Source organism: Macaca fascicularis, chromosome 5 (genome assembly GCF_037993035.2).
Source record: "Macaca fascicularis isolate 582-1 chromosome 5, T2T-MFA8v1.1".
Classification (NCBI taxonomy): domain Eukaryota; kingdom Metazoa; phylum Chordata; class Mammalia; order Primates; family Cercopithecidae; genus Macaca; species Macaca fascicularis.
Window position 1 is genome coordinate 145,476,868 of NC_088379.1, and position 24,207 is coordinate 145,501,074.

Sequence of the window (24,207 nt, forward strand, 5' to 3'; positions counted from 1 at the left end):
CTTTTGTTTGAATCTGTGAGATGGCAAGGTTGGGGCTGGACTAGGACCATGTCAGGGAAAGAAACTGCTTGGCATGTTTTTCTCTGTGGTGCTGAGCATTGCTGCTTGTTGGGCAGCTCAAAGGACAAGATATTCAAAGATCTCCCTGCCGGCAGGTGCCTCCAACGCCACACTTGAGAAGTGGACATGCATGAGCCAAGTCCTGGCAGCCACACTCACCAGCCACATAGTCCTTGGGGACATCACCAGACTCCTCGTGCCTCTGCTTCCTCACCAGTAATGGAAGAACAGTGGTGATGAGTTTTAAATGAGAAGATGCAGGGAACATGCTGAGAAGAAAGCTTAGCACACAGGACATGCTCTATCATGTTAGCTCTTCTTACTGACACACTTAACACATTGGAGATTACAGTCACCCATCTCCTATTTTTGCTTTAAACCTAGCTGGTCTATTAGTTCTTGAGGAGCAGGGACCACAACTTATTCCTCTCTGAATCCACAGTCCTGAGCATACAACATTCAATTGATGTGTTTTGAACTGAAGAAAGGGAATAGAATTGGAAAATTGTTCAAAAAAGAGCAAATTGATGAACACAACCAAGCAAGGGACAAAAATGAGTAATTTTCACTACAGAGTGTAGGATAGTAATATTTATGTGCCACCTTCGAGTCAACCTCTGTGCCCAACATTTTTTCATCTCAATGCGTTTAACAAATTATGCCTCACAGTTTCTTTGGGTACACTACTGGCAGCAATTCTGTAATTACAAGTTGTTTTTCTGCTGCAAAATTGACCTGAATGCTAATAAGCAACATCAACTAAAAAAATTATTACCCTGAAGTTCTGGAAATGGTTTTGATCTGGGTGTTGGATACATATTATGTATCTGTACTCTTATAATTTGCACACTTTATTGTTTGTATGTTATACCTCAATTAAACATTTTTAAAAGCCCTTTGCCTATCAAGAGTGATTCCATCTGACACATGTCTACAAGATTGTCACTGCCACCCTGGCTATCCCTTCCTTTGGCACCTCCCAACCTACTGCTCCCAAAAATGTCCTGTATCTACTTAGCTTGTAATCACAGGAAATCTCCTGTATGCACTTTGAATAGCAAAGCCCTCAAGGCTTCAAAAAGTTGAAGCTTTTACAGAACTAGGAAAAAATCCTAAAATTCATATGGAACCAAAAAGAGCCCACAGAGCCAAAGTAAGACTAATCAAAAAGAACTAATCTTAAGGCATCACATTACCTGACTTCAAACTATACTATAAGGCCACAGTCACCGGAACAGCATGGTATTGGTATAAAAATAGGCACATAGATGAGTGGAACAGAATAGAGAACCCAGAAATAAACCCAAATACTTACAGCCAACTGATCTTTGACAAAGCAAACAAAAACATAAATTGGGAAAAGGACACCCTATTCAACAAATCGTGCTGGGATAATTGGCACATGTTGGAGAATGAAACTGGATCCTCGTCTCTCACCTCATACAAAAATCAACTCAAGATGGCTCAAAGACTTAAATCTAAGACCTGAAACCATAAAGATTCTAGAAGATAACATTGTAGAAACCCTTTTAGATATTGGCTTAGAGAAAGACTTGATGACCAAGAACCCAAAAGCAAATGCAAAAAACACAAAAATAAATAGATGGGACTTAATTAAACTAAAAAACTTCTGCACAGCCAAAGAAATAAGCAGAAGAGTTAACAGACAACCCATAGAGTGGGAGAAAATATTTGCAAACTATACATCTGACAAAGGACTAATTCAAAATTGACAAAGAACTCAAACCAATCAGCAAGAAAAAAACAAACAATCCTATCAAAAAGTGGGCCAAGGACATGAATAGACTATTCTCAAAAGAAGATATATAAATGGCCAACAAGCATGTGGAAAAATGCTCAATATCACTAATTATCAGGGAAATGCAAATCAAAACCACAATGTGATACCACCTCACTCCTGCAAGAATGGCCGTAATCAAAAAATGAAAAAATAATAGATGTTGGCATGGATGTGGTGAGAAGGAAAACTTTTACACTGCTGGTGGGAATGTAAACTAGTACAGCCACTGTGGAAAACAGTGTGGAGTTTCCTTAAAGAGCTAAAAGTAGACCTACCATTTGATCCAGCAATCCCGCTACTACTACGTATCTACCCAGAGGAAAAGAAGTCATTATGCAAAAATGATACTTGCACATGCATGTTTATAGCAGCACAATTTGCAATTGCAAAAATATGGAACCAGCCCAAATGCCCATCAGTCAATGAGTGGATAAAGAAAGTGTGATACTTTCTTTTTACTCAGCCATAAAAAGAAATAATGGCATTTGCAGCAACCTGTATGGAATTGGAGAATACTATTCTAAGTGAAGTAACTCAGGAATGGAAAACCAAACATCCTATGTTCCCACTCATATGTAGGAGCTAAGCTATGAAGATACAAAGGCATAAGAATGATACGTTGGACTTTGCGGACTTGGGAGAAAGACTATACTTTGTGTACAGTGTACACTGCTGCGGTGCTGGGTGCACTAAAATCTCAGAAATCACCACCAAAGAACTTATTCATGTAATCAAACACCACTTGTTTCCCCAAAGACCTACTGAAATAAAAAAAAAATTAAAAATTAAAAAGCAAAAACAAAATGCTGAAGCTTTTTGTTAAAGAGCACTTAAAATTAATGTTCCCATAATTTATCCACCAGAGGGAGCCAACAAAGCCACAATAATAGGAACATACTGACCTTAGTGAGCTACAAATCAAGATTTTCAGACAAGGGCTGCAGAGTTTAGACATAAGCAAGTATCAATTGCTTGGTTCAAGGAAGGCATGTGAAATTTTATTGAAGTCAGATTTAATTCATGGCTTTGTTTTCTCAATAGTAGACATGTTTCAATAGTAAGAGTCAAATGACTTTGAAAGTTTTAACACTAATAAATGCCTTGTAAGGATATAGACATGAGAGTAAGAATAGCTCACCTTTAAAAAACACTTTACAGATTCTGAATAATTTTCAGTTGGAAAGTTGAGTGCTGGCAGTTCTCCTCGTTAACACAAGGATTTAATTGATAAATACAGTTCGTACCCGTTGGGATAAAAAAACAGCTTTTATCGCATCAATGCAGTGTATGGCTGGTATATATGCAAATTAGGAAAAGGCACACCTGGGAGGTTTAGGGCATGGTTTGGTGAGCAGAGCATGGGATGGATTTCAGACTCCACTTTCCCTTATCGGGCAGCTCTGTGCAAGGCTAATATCCATATGTGGCAGCCCTCAAGTCTGGGCAGTGGTGGCTCTAAGGGGATGTTTGGGAGAGTTTTTAATCCTTCCTCTCTCCAATTCTTTGATAAGGACAATAGCATTTTCTTAATTAATATAAAATGCATCTCCAAGACTAGTTGCCCACCTGTCCTCTTCCAATCAGAATGTTGACCCAGGTTCTTCCTGCAGAAAAATTCTGGATTCACCACTGAACTATGAAAATAAGCATTCTCCATCCTGTTCTCCTCTGCTTCCAATCCACCCTGCTGGAAAAGAGTTGCTCATAGTTCCCAAGTGGCCTTTTGCTTTAGAGTTTCCATTTCCTGATCACTCCCCACTTCCTTATTTTTGTAGCCACTATCTTCATCAGATTTTCTGGCTGGTTTAAACATCTTACATGGGATCATCCCTCGTCCTTACCTTGTTTGATCTGACCACTTAACACTGTTGATCACTCTGTCGTTTGGAGATAATTTCCTCATTTGGCTTTCAGAACATGGGTCTTGTGCTTGTCCCCCTTCCATATTGGCTGCTGCTTCTCAGTCTCCTGGTTTCATTCCTCCTCGTCTTTCTGATTTCTAAGTGTGGACAGCTACAAGGAAAAGGTGTCTACACCTTTGCCTAGATGATCTCATCTGTCCTGTGACTTTACACACCTTCACAGCTCTCAAGTTTATATCTCCCCTAGCTTCTGTCCTAAACTCCAGACTTATCTTCACCTGCCCACTGAACATTTCCATTTGGATGTTGTATTATCTCTTCTCACACTGCTTAAAGAAACATCTGAGACTGGGTAATTTCTAAAGAACAGAGGTTTAATTGGCTCACAGTTTCACAGGCTGTACAGGAAGCATGGCAGCATGTACTCTTGGGACGGCCTCAGGGAGCTTTTACTCATGGTGGAAGGCAAAGCTGGAGCAAGCATCTTACATGGCAGGAGCAGGAGGAAGAGAGAGATAGGAGAGGTGCCACACACTTTAAAATGACTAGATCTCATGAGAACTCTTATCATGAGAACAGCACTAGAGGGATGGTGCTAAACCATTAGAAACCACCCCCACGATCCAACCACCTCCTACCAGGCTCCACCTCCAGCACTGGGGATTACATTTCAACATGAGATTTGGGTGGGGACACAGATCCAAACCATATCAGGTGTTTAAAGGCATCTCATACTAGACATGCCCAAAATCAAACTCTTAAGTTTCTCCTTCCATGTGTTTTTCTCATAGTCTTTCTCACCTGAGCTAATGATACCTCCCTTTTTAGTTGCTCCTGCCAAAAACTCTGGAGTCATCTTTTTTTTTTTGAGAGGGAGTCTTGCTCTGTCACCCAGGCTGGAGTGCAATAGCATGATCTCAGCTCGCTGCAACCTCTGCCTCCTGGGTTCAAGCTATTCTCCTGCCTCAGCCTCCCTAGTAGCTGGGACTACCGGCACGTGCCACCACACCTAGCTAATTTTTGTATTTTTAGTAGAGACAGGTTTTCACCATGTTGGCCAAGATGGTCTTGATCTCTTGACCTGTTGATCTGCCTGCCTCGGCCTCCCAAAGTGCTGGGATTACAGGCATAAGCCACCGTGCCTGGCCTGGAGTCATCTTTGACTGATCTTTGTCTTACTCTCCACATTGGCAAACGCCTTTGGATCCAGATTCGAAATATGTCCAGAATTTGACTACTTCATACCACCTCAACAGTGGCCACTCAGGTCCAGATCACAGCACCATCTCTTGCCTGGATTACTGCAATAGTCTTCTAACCTCACTTCCCTGACTCTGCCTTCCCCCACCCCTCACCCTTTAACCGGTGTCTATTTTCTTCACTACAGATCAGAGTGATCCTGCTATAACCAGAAGTCAGATCATGCCTCTCCTCTGCATAACGTATCCCATCTCACAGATTGAAACCCAAGGAACTTAAAAGGTCCTGTGAGGCTCTACATGGTCAGTCCCTGATATATTTCCAAACAGCACTCAATCCTCCCTATTATAACACCTTATTTGGGCATGCCAAGCCTGCTCATGCCACCTCAAGGTCTTTGCACTTGCTAATCTCTCTGCCAGTGTTCTTCCTTCAGACGTCCTCGGGCTGGCTCCTTCAACTCCTTTAGTCTCTGCTCCAATGTCATTTCATCAGCTAGGCCTTCCTGACACGGTATATAAAATAACACCCACACTCCTGTTACTCTCTGTGTGCCTTACCCTGCAATGTTTTTCTTCATAGCACTTCTCTCCTCTCCATTGGATGTGTGTGTGTTTAGGTATACATACATGTGGTATATATATTTGCATACAGATATAGTGTATATATTTGAATACAAATGTAGTATATATATTTGTGTATGTATGTCTATCTGTTTAATCATTGTCTGTCTTCTCTGCCAAAAATGTAAACTCTGTGATTAAAGTAGTTTCTTTCATTTATGTTATAACCTCAGTGCCTGGAACAATGCCTAGCACATAAATAATTGTTGAACAAATGTTGAATGAATCTAGGTAACTTACATACTGACTAAAAGTTACATACAATGTGTAAAATAAAATGTGTTAAGCTTTGCCTTAAAATTTTCTGTGTTGCCCAAGCAGAACTGGGCATCTTGGAAGGCATTTAAAGAAATACAGTGTTTACCCTGAAAGCACAGTGGATGCCACATGAATATTTGATGAATGGTGGAATGAAATCTGACATCTTGTTGCTGGAGTAGATGGCCTAAAGATAATTGGATAAAACAGGAAGCTACAAATCCACATCATTTAACCCCTTGTTGTTATGTTGAATTACAAAACATTATATATACTGCATTTTATTTTTACCAATTGCTGCCAAATTCACTTACTATTATTATTAGTATTTTTAAGAGAAAGCGTTTTGCTCTGTCACCAATACTGGAGTGCAGTGGTCATAGCTCACTGCAGCCTTGAATTCCTGGGTTCAAGTGATCCCCCTGTGAGTAGCTGGGACTACAGGCATGCCACCATGCCCCGTTAATTAAAAAAATCTTTTGTGTAGAGATAGTGTGTCACTGTGTTTCCCAGACTGGTCTCCAACTCCTAGGCTTAAGCAATCCTCCTGCCTTGGTGTGTGCTACCATGCCCAGCCAAATTATATTATTAAACAGAATGTTTATGCATTATCTGCCTATCTAAATAAGCATATTATGAATGTCATGCTTCATTATTGCTGATGCTGAAGAATCCAGACTGATGTCTTATAAGAGAATATCCATCAGTAAAGTCAAGAATTGTGTTTCTATTTATCACTTTATTGCCAAAGCTAATTGCGTATGTAAAGATTGTTATCTTGATGTGAGCTGTTAGCATATTAAAGTATATTTACTAAAATTGAATCCATAATTTAAATACACTTGTGAAAATAAAAAGGTAAATTCATTTAAAACAGAATATAATTAAGGGAAAATTTTAATTAAAAAAACACACTAATAGCGAAACTGTTTTTTTCCCCTAATTTTTATTTTATTGTGGTAGCAGCGCTTAACATGAAGTCTACCGTCTGAACAAATTTGTAAGTGTACAGTACCATATTGTTAACTACAGGCACAATTTTATGCAGCCGTTCTCTAGGACTTATTCATCTTGCATAACTATAACTTTTTACCACAAAGCTACAGTAATCAAAACAGTGTGGCACTGGCATAAAGGTAGATGTATAGCCCAATGGACTAGAAATGAGATTCCAGAAGTAAACATCTATGGCCAATTGACTTACAACAAGAATACTAAGACAATTAAATGTGATAAAAATACAAATTTTCTTCAACAAATAGATTTGGGACAACTGGATATCCACATGTAAAAGAATGAAGCTGCATCCCTACCTCTCACTCCTATATAAAAATTAATGCAAAAGAAATCAATAGCCTAAGTATAGGAGCTAAAACTATACAACTAGTAGAAGACAACAAAAGGGAAAATATTCACCATGGATAATTTAAATCCACAGATAATTCTCTACCTCAGTTAAAAGTGAGCCTCTTTTCCATTATAACTTTTGCTCAGTGAATATGGGGATGGCAGCAATGCTGACTAACTTTTCTTTTCTTTTTTTTTTTAGATGGATAGTCTTGCTCTGTCGCCTAGGCTGGAGTGCAGTGGTGAGATCTCAGCTCACTGCAACCTCTGCCTCCTGGGTTCAAGCAATTCTCCTGCCTCAGCCTCCCGAGTAGCTGGGATTACAGGTGTGCGCCACTATGCCTGGCTAATTTTTTGTATTTTTTTTAGTAGAGACAGGGTTCCACCATGCTGGCCAGGCTGGTCTCGAACTCCTGACCTTGTGATCCACCCATCTCAGCTTCCCAAAGTGCTGGGATTACAGGCGTGAGCCACCACGCCGAGCCGAGTTTTCTTTCTTTTCATTCCCTCGTCCATTAGGATAGACACTTCATAAGAAATATCCTTGAAGAATATCAGAAAGAAGGTAAAGAATCAAGTGCTTAGTCAATCCTAACAAAACATAAAGTTGGCCATAAGTAATAAAAATAAAGCAAAATATATGCATTAAACCAAATATACCCTTTGGTTTATAAATTCTTTTACTAAGTCGATTAACTCTTCTCTTGCATCCTCTCCCTCATGTGATAATTTTATTATGAGTAGATAATGCAATGGTTAAGAGCAGACCCTACAGCTGTAGGGCATGAAGTCCAATCTTAGCTCCACTGCTTGCTTAGCTGCATGACATTTTGTCACTTTTTAAACTCTCTACATGCCTCAGTTCCCTCATCTTTAAAATGGGAATAATATTAGTGCCTACCCATAGGACTGTCGTCTAGCACATAGTAGGCATTTTAAAAGTGTGTGCCATTATTTGTAGGACTGACAGAAAATGCATCAGCCACGAGAAGAATTTTTATGCTTCCTAAAATACTGGTCCATGATTATACACAGAGTTGCTAGAAAAAATAGCTCATTTGGTTGCCTTGAGTCTGTGCCTTGTAGACCTCCAACTACAGGGAGTGTAACTGATCAAGGACCTCAGCTACTGTGCGCTGAAATCTGTAACTACATTTGCACAGAGGTCTCACTTTCTGCCAGCTGCTCCCAGCCAGTAACTAAGTGCTGCATGAAAACTAAGGGAGGCCATTTCTGAGAGACATGGGACTCCTCTTATGGTCAACTTTGGCTCAAGTATTCTTTGACATTCTTGTCAAAATTTCTTTATTCTGAAGATCAAGCTGGACCTTCCATTCCACTTTGTTTTCACTCCAGGTCAGACGTGCATCATGGTCTAATGTCCCTCCAACCTTTCTGCCTCCCTCCCTATTTTATCTCATCCTTTTAATCCCATCTTGGTGTCTGATTCTTAGAGGACTTGAACTAATACAATCTAGCATTCAAACCTCTCTTAGATATGACATCCTATTTTCCACTGTATTTCCCACCTCTTATTTACCTGTATCTTATACTCTTGGTTTCTGGATGTGCCCAAAGCCTTCCTGTCTCTGAGCTTTTGCCCACACTCCTTCACTGAGAAAGCACTCACTACCTGGCCATTTTTGCCTGTTGAATCCCACTTTTCATCGATCATGCATCTCAAATGTCCCCTTCTCTAAGCCTTTCAAGGTCCTGTCAGCTGCGTATATTTTTTCCCTTCTGTAAACCTCCAGCATTCTTGTTTTTGAACTCTTTTATAAGCTTATTAATAGCAAATAAATAAACCTCTGACTTTGAACCTCCAAAGTGCTCAGTTTATATAGAATAGGCACTCAGTATATGCAGAATATAATTGAAAAATTAAGGGGAAGTCTATTCTAGTGAACTTAATTTTTAACATTCAGGATTTCCAACAGCTCACATCCGTTCTGCTTGATATAGTAACAATGAACTTGCCTGAATTAAAAAAAAATTCTATGTATCAAAGCACTTAGTGAAGAATGTAGCATGTAGTAACAATTTTACTATCTGCTTAAAGTGCTTAAATAGGCACTCAGTATATGCAGAATATAATTGAAAAATTAAGGGGAAGTCTATTCTAGTGAACTTAATTTTTAACATTCAGGATTTCCAACAGCTCACATCCGTTCTGCTTGATATAGTAACAATGAACTTGCCTGAATTAAAAAAAAATTCTATGTATCAAAGCACTTAGTGAAGAATGTAGCATGTAGTAACAATTTTACTATCTGCTTAAAGTGCTTCATCAAATTTGGCTATTTTTTTACCCAAAGGATTGATTATTTGAAATTCTAAAATAGTGTTGCTTTGTGTCTGTATACGAATGTGAACTAGGTCACCTGGATAAATAGTTGTAAAGAAATACTTCCTCCTCAAATGGCGTAAACCCGGGAGGCGGAGCTTGCAGTGAGCTGAGATCCGGCCACTGCACTCCAGCCTGGGCGACAAAGCGAGACTCCGTCTCAAAAAAAAAAAAAAAAAAAAAAAAAGAAATACTTCCTCCTCAAACAAAGGGTCCCTGCCTAAGGGCTAGAGAAGCCAACATCTCTCCTCTTGGGCTCAACTCCAGAAACACAAAAGGGAGACCTTGTTGTTTCAATGAACTTTTAGAGGACGAGGTGTCTGAACAGTAATATGAGAGAGTACTGATGAGCTCAATATATAATCTTATTTCTTCATATATGCCATATAGAGAATCTTATTTCTTTATGTATGTACCAGACAGTTTCCATTTAATCCTCACAACAGACTTATCCTCATATTACAGGTAGAACATTGAGGCTCTGAGGGGTTGTGACTTACCCCCAGGTCATGCTGTGGTCATTGATACATCCTTAAGAAATTTATCATGGGTATCCAAAAGATATGCTAATCATATAAAGTCAATTTCTTCCCTCAACCTTCTCCTTACGCTTTTTGGGCAATTTCCTTGCGCAATTCAGCCTAAGGAAACTTGAAGGCAGGGTTTGGCATCTAGCCAGAGTACAGCAGCCGTGCCAGCACAGCAGCCTCTGGTCAAGGGTTGTAAGTCTTTAACTTGGGTCTCCTACCACTTCCGGTTAAGAATGCAACACTCAGATAAGAACTTCTCAGGTGGAAAGCAGGAAGAGGGTGGATAGTGCAAGGTTCAGATAGCACCTGCTTGGACGTTCACTGATTAATGATTTAACAAGGGCGGTCACATGGGACAACTGCTGCTTTTCTCAGCCCTCATTTTTCTTACTAACAGGTCTGAAAATTGAACAAGATGGACGGGTCCAGGAAAGAGGAGGAGGAAGACAGCACGTTCACCAACATTTCTCTTGCAGATGATATAGGTAAGGAAGAAATGGATAAATTCTCAAACACACAATTCTGCAACTACTCAGTTTTTTAAAAATATAACTTTTATTATTTTCAGTATAATGATAAAGCATACTCATTTTAGAAAACTTGAAAAATATAGTTACGAAAACAGGTTTTAATTAAGAGCTGTTTTCCTTTTCCTTTTAAATTAAGTGATAATTTTAAAGTTCCTGTCATCATATAACATGTACTTTTTAAAATAAATAAAAACATAAAATATTTATTTCCTAAAAGTTCAGGAAACATGACCTCAAAGTTGTTATGAAAACAACCTATAATATCGCCATGTTTTGTTCAATTATAGTCAGTTTCTTTTCTATCTTGTAAAATAATTGCATAATTTCTGAAAAATGAACTAGACTATACTACAATTAGCATTTGGGATTATTGCAGAAAATGTTTGATTTTTAAGGCTAAAGTTTGCTGAATTCAACAAGAGAGAAGGAACCACGTTGGAGAGCAGTTCTACAATGCTGATGGAAAGGATAACCATGGTTCATTCAACATCTTGGAAAAAATAGACAGTGCTGAATTGCACAATGTTAACTGGACGGAAACACTTCAAACCTATAAGCACCCAAGTCCTTGGGGGTGTGCGGTGGGGGTGTGTGTGTGTGTGATGGTGGTTGTTTTCTATCCAAGTTCCTTTAGCACAATCATAGTATGAAGCCAGCAAGACTGCGGCTAAGCAATGGGGGTTACTAATTTTGATTAACAGAGAGCAAGAGCATGAATATTTAACATCAATTGCTCTTTCATACAGCCATGCTTCTCCACTTTCTCCCTAAATGCTTCGATTCAAAAAGCGTCTTTCTAAAGTGCAGCCAGACAATTAACACAAACCACCAGCCGGAGCTAAGCTTCCCTCCTGGCACTGCATAAACATGCTGGGGTCTTTGGAAATCAAAGAGGAGTATCTTCAGTCTTTATAAGGGAAGGAAAGGTACAAGGTACTGGGCTGTTGAAGAAATGGGATACCGCTGTCCTTAACATGCTCCCACCAGGGTGTTTTAGAAAACAGACAGAGCTGCAGAAGGCAGTGAAGGAAACAAAGACAGGGGGAAACCCATGTTTCTTAGCTTTGGGAGGTGATATGAGCATGCGCATGGGGAGCCCTATATGCTGTGGGAAGATGCGGTTCATGTAGAAAGCTTGCTTGCTTGGAATGTGACTCAGCCCAGAATTTTTTCTGGGTGTGCTGAGCCTGAAAGTGGGGACTGTTGGTGGTGCTGGGCCTTTTTACAGCGACTCTCTGACACACCCCATCACACCCCTTCAACTCTCCCCTCCATGTCTCATCTTCTGCCACTTTCACACTTCCAGTGGAGGAAAGAGCAAGAGGACAGGGAATTTAAGTTCAGGTGTCCAGTACACCGTTGGCACTGGTTTTGAGAGGGACTCCATAGGAGCTTATTGCTAATGGAGCATGGGTGTGTGGGCATGGGCACTGAAGAACTAGGAAAGAGTGAGCAATGCTGTCTGGTTGGTAGTGAGAGTGCCGGCAACCACACGAGAGGACCAATGTCTCCTTGCTCCCAATTGCCACTCCTTCTCCTTTGTTAGACCGAGCCAAAAAATCTCAGTGCACAAAAGGCCTTTGGAGCTGGTCCAGCATAATAACCAGTGGTGGACTCAGGAATTAGTGCTAATTTCTGCTGTTTCCATATTTCAAAATGGTAAATGGAAATTGTTCATATATTTGTGACGAAAATGTGCCAGTTAATCAAAACACCATGTTTCTTTGGCTTTTGGAGATAATTTTATTCATTTGACATGGTAACACTGGTTCGCCCTTGTTAATAAAACGTTCTTGGGCTTTGATAACTAAAAATAGGAAAACAAATTATTATTAAAAAATGGAGCTTGTTTAGCAGACATCATTCATTCAAATTGTGGAATCCTTGCAAAAGTAGAGCATTAAAAAGGTATTGCTTATATTAAAAGAAAGTTTAACCCAGTTTCTTACTTTTCTTTTTATAATATACACATATGCATACATATGTGTACACATACATGTGAACATATATATATATATATATATATATATGTAAGGGAGGCCCAGAGAGTCTAAGTGCCTTGCCCAAGAGCACAGAGCCAATAAGAGGCAGAACCAGACTACCTAGAAAGGAAGGATTTCTTAAACTCCTATGTTCAATAAATTCAGAGAGTCAATATTAAATGCAATGGTTTCAATACATTTGCTGGATTCCAGATACAATGCTACGTCCTTTTAACATCTTATTTAATCCTTACAGCATCATCGTGATATTATGGTTCTATTTTACAGATGATAAAACTGTAGCTCATATTTTTTTAGCAACTTGTTTAAGGCCTCTCCAGGAAATGATAGAGCCAAAATCCCAATCCAAGTCTCCTATGGTTGTGGACATTCCATCTGAGCACCCTTCTCATCTTACAGTTTCTGCATGGATATTGAGTGGAGGTGGCAGTGTTTGTTCATGCTGGGCTTTTTGGTAGTTTGTTGGAGCTGGATACCAGAGAAAACCTGGCACCTTTTCGTGAACTCTAAAAGCTGTAAGGATTTCAGGCCCTAATGGGTTGGCCTTGGTGATTATCCAGAAAGACATCGGCTACTGGATGCCAGCCGAGCGTGGTATTGGAAGCTGCTGGATACGGAGGCTCTCACACAAGGACCGATCATTTCTAATTCTGAATAGAAAGGCCTCGAGTCTCCGGCACTGATCCCCGTGTGACTGGTCAGACCCGTCACTGTCTCCTCTTACCCCCATCGCCTCCCCCTTATACTGCTTCTTTTCTTATTCAGAGGAAGGCGAGAAAAGGCAAGAGAAAGGAGAAGGAAGTTTTTACTAACTCTTGAAAAGGTTTGTTTGGGGAAAGGATTGAAGGCATTAGTCAAACTTTCGTTTACTTTGAATTTTATTTATTTAAGTAATTCTACTTCCTGATAGTATGGAGCAGTGAGAACAGGCAATGCCAGTAGTTATTCAAGTCACAAACCAGTTGTGCTTCATAAATTTATTTGTATGTGAGTTATACGGATTTCAGAACAAATGTCCCCAAAGACACATTACAAATGATAGGATTCCGACCAGTCCATGCTGTCTAACCGCATGGCTCCCAGACTGTGTGCCAAGATGCTCTAGGGCACCGCAGCAAACTCACAAGGGTTCCATGAGGGCATCTCAACCTCTGTCAGACACTGAGAGGACTACTGGCTGATGGTCATTCATTGTTTCACACTAGACTGAGCTACGTATCTTTCAATGACATCATCTCTTTCAATGCTGGGTTGGCTGCAACTGCCGTGATAAAAAGCAAGTTCTGTATGAAAGTCAGTTGTAGAACAGGGAGTAAGGGTGGCAGTTTGAGAAGGCTGGAGAAGTTATGCAGTGCCCAACGGGTGCACACATGCCATAAGTAAGTGTGTTCCTTTAAGAATGAAATAAAAATATATCTTCTTTCAATTTGGGTATAGTAATTTTTTTAATGCCTACTAGGTTTTTAAGACATAATAATGTTAATAAGATGTTTGAATCTAAACACTTAATATATGGAACTGTTTGGTGTTTCTCTTGGCTTTGGAGCACTATGAAAAAATTACTGAGACACTAAGGGCACCATAAACCAAAAGATAGTTTAGGAATCTCTGGTCTCAACTGTACTGTAGCTGAACTGGCCCAACTGCTGGGACCTTAGAGGTGGGAGCCATACAGTGCAGGACAAAAGACATTGGAAGGCATTGATCTCTCCTTCCTTCCTATGCTTCTGCTCCCCTGGCTTTGATGCCACCGCACGGCTCAGGTTCCTCTTCAGCCTCTTTCATCTTTCATCTCAGGCTCCTTTGGGAACCTGTGTCCTCCAGCGTTTCCCCAAGACTGTCCTTGGCTACTGTTCTCTCTCTGGACACACTCTCTGGATGATCCTATCTACTCCTAATTCCAGTCTCACCACCCGTTGCTGTATCCCAGTGACTCTAAAACAGAAATTGCAAATTCAAACACCTTCAGGGCCAGGCAATGTGTATGTGGAAAAGAGGCAATGGTATATCATCATTTTTTTCACTACTTTTCTAAAACAAGCTATTAACATTTCAATTCTGTTTTTAGTTTATCAAATTTTTCATCATGCATCTTTTACATATACCAGACACTGCTCTTACTATGGTTTATTTCACAATGGCATCTCAAGGTTAATTCTTTCAAGGACATACTTTGTTTGCATGTTAAATTTATGGGAACATTCTTCATTTCTCACTATTTTCCTTAGAAGGCACAGTCCTCTTGGACTAGATTTCATTTTCTACTTCTTTCTTATTTACTAAATACAAAAAAAATTTGTATATGTTTATGGTTTATGGTGTACTATATATATATAATGTAGTGGAATGGCTATATATACATATTTTATATATATATACATATATGCAGTGGAATGTCTAAATCAAGCTAATGAACGTATAATTTACCTCACATAGTTATTTTTTTAGTGGTGAGAACACTTAAAATCTACTCTCTTTGAAATATTTAAGTATACAATATATTGTTTTTAACTATAGTTGCCATGATGTACGAAAGATCTCTTAAATTTATTCATCTTGTCAAATTGAAATTTTGTATCCTTTGGCCAACATCTCCACAATATCCTCACCATCCAACCTCTGATAATCATTATTGTACTCTCTGCTTCCATGAGTTCGACTTTTTTACATTCCACATAGAAGTGAGATCACATAGTATTTGTCTTTCTGTGCCTGGCTAAATAATGTCTTCCAGGTTCATCTATGTTGTTACAAATGGCAAGATCTCCTTCTTTTTTAAGGCTGAATTCTTCCACTGTATGTATCACATTTTCTTTATTCATCTGTCGACAGGCATTTAGGTTGTTTCCGTATCTTGGCTATTGTGAATTATGCTGCAATGAATATGAGCATGCAGACACATTTTCAATATTCTCATTTCAAGTCCTTTGGATATATACCCAGTAGTGGGACTGCTGGATCATATGGCAGTTCTAGTTTTAATGTGTTGAGGAACCTCCACACTTTTCTATAGTAGCTGTACTAATGTACATTCCCACCAACAGTGTGCAAAGATTCCCTTTTCTCCACATCCTGGCCAACTCTTGTTATCTTTCATCACTTTGATAATAGACATCCTAACAGTTGGGAGATGTTATCTATTGTGGTTTTAATTTGCATTTCTCTGATGATTAGTGGTATTGAGCTCATTTTCATATACCCATTGGCCATTTGTATGTCTTCTTTTGAGAAACATCTATTTAGGCTCATTACCCATTTTTAAATTGGGATATTTGTTTTCTTGCATTTTCCACTTTTGACTGAAGTAAGGGAACAACATAGTTTACTTTCCTCTTAACTCTGCAGTAAGAAAACAACAGAGCAATTGTGATGATAGAATGACAACCAACACTGAGCCTTGGGTCCAGCCAGGAGGGTTGAGGGTTGAGGCTCCCTGGAGAGCATGTGCCCGGCTCAAAAGGCAGAGCCGCTTTCTGTTTCTGGTTCACTATTGTCATGGAGGGACAGAAATGCAAATAAGTGGAAACTTTAAGAGACACTGGATATTTCATTTTTTTGTACAATTTCCTGGTTTTTCCATGTTTTTCACCTAATCCTAATTTTAAAAACAATAGCACAGAGATCCAAACAAAGCACATCTGCAGGACAGATGTGACTGCAGAGGAAAACTATTTTCAGACTTCTGTTCTCGTATCTTATCACTTGTCTTCACCTCTCTTCTGAGTTTCTGATTCATAATCCACTTGCTTGCCTAGGTATCTCCCAGGGGTCAAATAAACTTATCCTCTCCCCCCAGTCTATTCCCACTCCTATATTCATAATTTTAATTAATGGCCCCACCATCCACCTAGTAACAAAAGCTAGAAATCATATGTCCTTCCTTCTTTCCCACAATCTGATCAATTGACGATTCTTGTTGATTTGACCTTGGAAATATTTCTGAAATAAATCTGGCCTTCTCCATCCCTGCCACCACCTCCCTCACCAGGTCCTTATTACCCCCAACATAAACCACAGCACCCACCTCCCAGTGGTTTATCTTATTTCAAATTTTATCCCTTCAAATCTACCCTCCACATTGGCCACATCACCACCTTTGCCTCTAGGGAACAGCCAATGCCTCGCAGCCCCTGAAGGATGAAGTCCGATTCACTGAGCATAGCATTGAAGCACCTGGCTCTCCCTATCTTTTCAGTGCCATTTCCTGCCACACCATTTGAGCTCAGTAGGAGACACTTAATGTTCCCTCTACACAGTGCCTAGTTCACGCCTCTGGACGCTGTGCTGCTTCTCACTTGGTCTGGAATAACACTACCCACCTTACTCTTTGTCTGGCCAATTCCTACTCCCCCTTTCAGACCCCACTCAGGCAATGCCTCTCCAGGAAGCTTTCCCTGGTCTTCCAGTTAGATTTCCTTTCTCCTTTCTGAGAACCCCTAACTTATCTCCATCTGCATTTTTTTTTCATAGCATATGAACAGACAATTCAACAGACTGCGAGCTTCTAAAACACAGCCTGGGTTTTCAAATACCTGTATTCCCAGCACCTAGCACAAATTGAATGGGTTAACATCTTTTGATTAAAGAATTCTGATGGAAGTTGTGTGTGTTGGGATAAGTGCCGGTTTAGGCAGGTCAGCCCCTGGCTGAGAGTTCACTTCTAGGGTTGGCTTTCCTAAATGGTCTCTACTTTTTAGAGCTTCTTTTCTATCCATACTTCTGGGTAAGTTTAGTTCTGTTTTCAGAACGCATTTATTGAGCACCTACTGTCATATGCCAGGTAGTAGGCAGGACCTGGTTATTTGAAGAATTGGCACAGGGGAGTGTGGCAGGAAGGGCTTGAACTTTGAAGTCAGGAATGCCTGGATTTGAATCTGTTAGACTTTGTACAAGCTATCTACTATCCCTGAGCCTCCATTCCCTCAGCTGCAAAATGATCATAAGAATAAGTCTCAGAATTGTTTTGAAGATTAAATGAGATAATAAAGGTGGTGTCTTGAACTAGCCTGGCATAAAGTGAGTACTCAGTACATTTTCCTTCCTCCGCTGCCCATTTCAAGGAGCTCACACAAAAGTTTCTTAAAAGGCTCTGAGATCTGGGCCAGGCACAGTGGCTCATGCCTGTAATCCCAGCACTTTGGGAGGCTGAGGCTGGCAGATCGCCTGAGGTCAGGAGTTCGAGACCAGCTGGCCAACATGGTGAAACCCTGTCTCTACTAAAAATACAAAAAAAAAAAAATAATAATAATTAGCTGAGCATGCTGCCAGTTGCCTATAATCCCAGAAACTTGGGAGGCAGAGGCAGGAGAATCGCTTGAACCTGGGAAGAGGAGATTGCAGTGAGCCAAGATCGCGCCATTGCACTCCAGCCTGGGCGACAAGAGTGAGACTTTGTCTAAAAAAAAAAAAAAAGAAGGCTCTGAGATGTGGCCACATCAGTTCTCATGGTAACGGCAATGTCCTGTGGACATGGCACTGCAAGCTGGGACTGCCTGTTGACGTCCCCCTGATAAGGAAGGGGAGGTGGATATGAACGAACTCTTTATACAAGAGCACGATTCTTTTCTGATGAATATAATGAAGCCACTCTTTTCCCTCTTCATGCCAGCCCTCGCCGCCTCCCCGTCGATGTCCTTCCCGTCGCTCCTCTCCTTTATGCCTCAGCCTCCGCCCTGACTCTGCTCTCTAAAACCTCTCCTGAATAATATTCAAAGCTGTGTCTGCGTCTGCTTTTGGTGTCGGCCAATTAGCCCTCATTGTAAGGTTGTAATATGCTTCCCAGAGAAGTGGCACAATTGTTGTGTGCTTTTATTCAGTGATGCTTCCTACCACTATATGGAAAATGTAACAATACCCCCTCACGCCCTGCTGAAAGCAGCCGGGGTTTGAAAAGCTTTCAGAAGGCCATCTGCCGTCCCCTCAGCCAAGCAGAAGATCAGACACGAGGCCCTGCATTAGTTAGCACTCTAAGTAAAAGGTATCAAGGGTCTGTATTCCTTTTCATCTTATCCTCCATTATAATATGGGCTAAAGAAGGAAATAGACTTGTGGCTCCCCAGCTGAGAGAACACTGAGCCATAGCAGGAGTCTTGTCGGTGAAAAGGGAGCAGGCCTTTCTTTTCTGATATGAATGGAGCCAGTGTTTGCAGCCAGCGCCACGCTCCCAAGTGTCTGCCAAGCGACTATTGCCAGCTTTGCTGGGTTACACTGGACATCTTGGGAGACAACGGTGCAGATGAGAGTCCCAGAGTGGGGGCATGGTTAAATAAGTACACAAGGATGCGGCAAGTGCTGGCTGAGGGTGTTCTGGTCAGGACCAGAGAAACCCCTACCACCAGTGTCATTTTTCTTTACGCCCTCCAATGAATTTGGCTATGAATACTAATTTAAAAGATTATTCCCATATCCTTAAGGGTATCGAAAAAGATCATCTCTAGTATGTTGGAAATGTTGTTTTTAGTGAAATCAAACAAGTACATTAATTGCACCAGCAATGGCAAAAAGTTTCAGCAAATCTTAATTGGCATTTGGGATCTATATAAGTATGGATAATGCCATTGGCAGAGTAAAATATCTGTTCCTGTAAGCTAAAGATAATATGGACAGTGGCATTAGGAAAACCTCCCCTGGACCAGCAAAATGCCTTAGAGACTGAGCATAAGAGATTCAATAAGAAAAAGGAGATTAACTCTGCTTCTCAGCAGCTTCTGGGAGTGGTATGGCTCTAGGGTCACTAATGTATTGCTAGAAATTATAAGTGCTCTTTCTGCAGAAAAATCTTCAATCAGAAGAAATCCACTTAACTGAGACAAATGATCTAGCATAAAGCAAAAACTAGTTTTAGTAAACAAGCGTAAGAAATGTCATGTTAGCGTAGTATCTAATGTTTTCAGTAATCGAGAGTGTTCTCTAATTTTCCCAGCAAAGGATAAGTATTAATATTTTGACTCTTCCTTTCAAAGACAAAAACCATCCATTGGTTGCCTATATGTTTTTTTTCTTCGTCATTAGAATAATCACAAAAAAAGGGAGGGGGCGTTAGAATTTTCTCATGTTAAATTTGTACAACATCCTTCACAGTTATGGTGAATTTTTTCCAGGGAGAAATCCAGAGGAGATCCTGAAAATCAGGGTGCATTTTATTAACCTGAGCTCATGAGCTAATAAGATGCTGACTTGTCCCAGGTCTGCATTCCTGAAGAGGGGGCAAGGTGGCTGACACAGGGCCCTTCATTTCACAAAGGCCCCAGTTGGATGGGATCAGCTTTGGACACACTTTCCCTCACAGGCTTCCTGCCTGCTTGACTTGTTCAGAATTTCAGGGTCAAAGCCTGGTTTCCTTAGAGAACTCTAAGGTTCCTTTGGCCTTCAAAGATAGTCTGGGTGCAGAGAGAAGGAGGACATAGGCCCCAAAAGAACAGGACGAACCAGATGAATCAGTTTCTATTGGGCTCCATGAACCTAGAAATAAACATTTGAAATGATCCAAAAGCTTTATAAGTGACACTGCTGAAAGAATATATCCACCAATCACAGAATCAAAGTTATTGTAAAAGTTGTTCCAGAAAAAGGTGTTTTGCTTTCCTAGATAGGCTTTAGTATTCATTTTCTTTCTTTTTCTTTCTTATTTTTATTTTTATTTTTTTTGAGACGGAGTCTCGCTCTGTTGCCAGGCTGGAGTGCAGTGGCATGATCTCGGCTCACTGCAACCTCTGCCTCCTGGGTTCAAGTGATTCTCCTGCCTCAGCCTCCTGAGTAGCTGGGATTATGGGTGTATGCCACCATGCCCGGCTAATTTTTTTTGTATTTTTAGTAGAGACGGGGTTTCACCATGTTGGCCAGGATGGTCTCGATCTCTTGACCTTGTGATCTGCCCGCCTCGGCCTCCCAAAAGTGCTAGGATTACAGGTGTAAGTCACCGTGCCCAGCCTAGTATTCATTTTCAGTCCTCAACAGTGGGAGCATAAAAGACTCAGTGGTAGCTCACATGAATGGTCTCGAAGAACAGTGAGCCTCTCTTGCCGCCTTTCTGTTACAGTGACCTGGGTCTTCCCTCCACCAGCTTTCTTGGGATGCACACAGTCAACAGCAGGCTCTTTTCAGCCCTTACTCACTTTCTTCCCCATTTAATCATTGTTCCCTTCTTTCTCCATACACATGTTTCTTTGTCAGCTTAATGACTTTGGCTCAGAGCGCTTGACTGTGCACATGCGTGGTTTTCATTGCTGGTAGTGTGACGTTAGTAAAAGTTGTTTGAAAAGCTTGTATTTTAAAACACATTCTTCTTTTCTTATCCCTCTTGAAAATCTTTACTACCTTTTCTTACCAGACAAAAGGCTCTACTATTATTTGTTCCTCCATGTGAATGTTTTACTTTCATCTTCATTGTGGTTACCAGGTTAGCTTCCTTTATAAAAATGTTTAGAAGATTTTTTTTAAACAATGTTTCTTATGATTCTTTTTTACTTTGGAATTTTAAATGACTTGAGCTTTGTGCTGGTACAGTGTTTCTCAACTGACACAGTGGATTCCTGTCCTTTCTGCTTTGAGCCCTTTACCATACTGTAAAAATGGAATTTCTGTAATAAAATGTTATAATTTGAGAGACTCTTTAGTTTGCAGTGACTGTTGACCCCTAAATGCTACATTTCTCAGCCAGTGTCTCTCTGTGAAATATTTAGTGATTGTCAAGCATACAGTTGCCCTGGGAGAGCCTATATTTCAAGGAATTTCTCAAAGAACCGGTTTTTGTTTGTTTGTTTTTTGTTTTTTTTTTTCAGGATATTTTTTACCAACACAAACAGTAACTCTTCTATTTGTCCATTTTGTAGGTTGGGACATTTATGCTTTTTCTGTAACGTGTAATCATTTGACTGTGAAAGGAATTAGACAAATTCATAACTAATTGATTATTTTTAAAAAGCAAACTGCATATTCCAATGATTACACCCTTAAGGGTTTTTTTTTTTTTTTTTAAACCTTTTTGAGGGAGGCAGATTGATGCAGGAGTCGGAAAGAATGATTAATCAAATGTCATTCTAGTTTTCCTGTAGATTCTCAATTCTGGTGACAATTAGAAAATCAGGTGGTTTCTTTGGAAATCCTAGTTAACTATTTGGATACTTATTTCTATCTAAAAAGCAACCCGTCATCACTTATCACAAATAAAACCAAGAGTCTCAAATGTTTGGAGTGACCCCACACTTTACTAACTAGTCATGTGTCTCTGTGATGGTTAATACTGAGTGTCAACTTGATTGGATTGAAGGAGGCTAAGTAGTGATCCTGGGTGTGTCTGTGAGGGTGTTGGAAAGATTAACATTTGAGTCAGTGGACTGGGAAAGCAGACCCACCCTTAATCTGGTGGTCACAATCTAATCAGCTGCCAGGGAATATAAAGCAGGCAGAAAAATGTAAGAAGGTGAGACTGGCCCAGCCTCCCAGCTTATACATCATATATATGTACAAAAAACAATGATTTAGAACAATGATACCCTGACTAATACAGTCTCTTAGGTGAATAATGATAATAAGCATTCATTAAAAACTTATTATATGCCAGGCACTGTGCTAAAAAATTTATATGCATTATCTCAATCCACACAAATATCATGCTATTGATATTTTCCCTGTTTTTCAGATTGAAAACTGGGCTCGGAAAGGTTTAGTACCTTGAACAATGCAGAGCTGGGATTCAAGCCCAGGTCTAGGTGACTTCAAAGCCTCTGTCAAATGACAATGCATCAGAATTGAAATTACTAGATAGATAGCATTTCTGCATTGTACTGACTAGGTAGAAGCAATAAGGTGCCTTCATTGCAGGTATTGAATAATGAAATATGGTCCTCTAGTTATGTTATGAGGTCATTGTTTCAAAAATGTAATCATAGAATCAGAGGGCAAGAAGAGCCCAGAGGCTCTCTACCAATATTGGAATATGCTCCGACATGAAAGATAGAATATAAAATTGTATCTATGTTGTGATTACAACCATGCAAAAGTAATTTATATATATGGACTAGAATGGGAAGGGAACTTGGAAAAATGTATATATTAGTGTGAAGGGATTATAGGTTATTGGATTTTCATGTTATATTTATGCAATGTTTTTCATAAAAAATGAGATTAATACTAGAGTTTTTCTAATATATAGAACTAAGGTATTAATCCTAACATGGGTGATAATTTTCAGAAGCATGTGAAAATATAAGTGGTTGGATTATGGACATCTATCACAACACCACTGTGGTGATGCATGTGAAAAGTTGTTTAGGAAAAATAAAATGTAGAAAGTGGCAAATTTAGCTACAGGATATTCAAGGCATGCATAGAGGGCGGAGAGTAAAGGAGACATGGCACAAATTGTAAATGCCACCCTTCAGCACCGTCATGTCTTTTGCATTTTATCCCTTATTTTGAAATAATCTCAAACTATAGAAAATTTTCAAGTAACCTAAAAAAGATTCTGTTTTGTTCCTAAGTTATTTGAAAGTTGCCAATGCTCTATCACTCCTAGATACATTAGTGTGTATTTCTTACAAACAAAGACTTTCTCCTTCGTAACCACAATACAACCAATAACATCAGGAAAATGGCATCCCTACATCACTCTCACCCAATCTTCAAAGCCCACTGAAGCTTCACCAGTTGTCTTGATAATATCCTTTACAAAAAGTATCAGTTTAAAATCATATGTTGCATGTAGCTGTCACGTCACTTTCATCTCCTTCAATCTGGAACACTTCCTCCATCTTTCCTTGACTTTCATAACTTTAAAAGATTATAGAGCAGTCATTGTGTAAAATGGTTCTCAGTTTGTGTTTTCTGATGTTTCCTCATGATCAATAAGTTTGGCAAGAATATAACAGAATGATACTGTCTTCTTCTCATTGCATACTGTCAGGTGGTATATAATTTCTATTTTCCCTTTACCAGTGAGGTTTACTTTGAGCTCTTGATTACGGGTGGTGTCTGACTCATTTTTCCTTCAGTAATTAGCAAGTATTTTAGAGGGAGATATTTTGAGACTATATAAATATTTCATTTCACATCAAACTATTTATTTATATCAGAATAGATTTACGTTTTCTCAATTTATTAAGTTATAATCCTCAGTATATCCTTAGAAAAGGAAAAAAGGAAGAGATACATAGTACCTTAATATCTTTTATTTATTTATTTATTTAGAGACAGGGTCTCGCTCTGTTGCCCAAGCTGGAGTACAGTGGTGCAATCTCAGCTCACTGCAACTTTCCCCTCCCAGGTTCAGGCAATTTTCCTGCCTCAGCCTCTGGAGTGGCTGGGACTACAGAAGCCCGCCTCCACACCTGGCTAATTTTTGTATTTTTTTTTTTTTTTTTTTAGTAGAGACAGGATTTCACCATGTTGGCCAGGCTGGTGTCAAACTCCTGACCTCAAGTGGTCCGCCTGCTTCAGCCTCCAAAAGTTCTGGGATTATGGGTGTGAGCCACCGCACCCAGCCTTAAAATCTTTTATATATGGAAATCAGGTGTACAGAGATTCTATTCCTACTGCCTTGAATTATTCAAATTTACACTTATATTCACTTCATTTCTTCTCCAGTAAATTTGTCTTCAAATTTTTCTCCAGTAGAGATAGGGAAGGGCAATCAACGAGGAAAAGTGGAAT

The 24,207-nt window shown here is 39.8% G+C and overlaps 1 protein-coding gene and 1 long non-coding RNA gene across 2 annotated transcripts in view; one reads left to right on the forward strand and one right to left on the reverse strand.

The window, feature by feature from the left end:
- LOC141410341 (uncharacterized) overlaps window positions 1-24,207 on the reverse strand; it is a 96,511-nt gene that overhangs the window by 50,971 nt on the left and 21,333 nt on the right. The window lies entirely within an intron of this gene.
- SCOC (short coiled-coil protein) overlaps window positions 10,415-24,207 on the forward strand; it is a 44,532-nt gene continuing 30,739 nt past the window's right edge. The window contains exon 1 of the mRNA XM_005555956.3: window positions 10,415-10,510. Coding sequence (XP_005556013.1) covers window positions 10,441-10,510 — 70 coding nt within the window. The 5' untranslated portion in view covers window positions 10,415-10,440. The remainder of the gene's footprint in view (window positions 10,511-24,207) is intronic.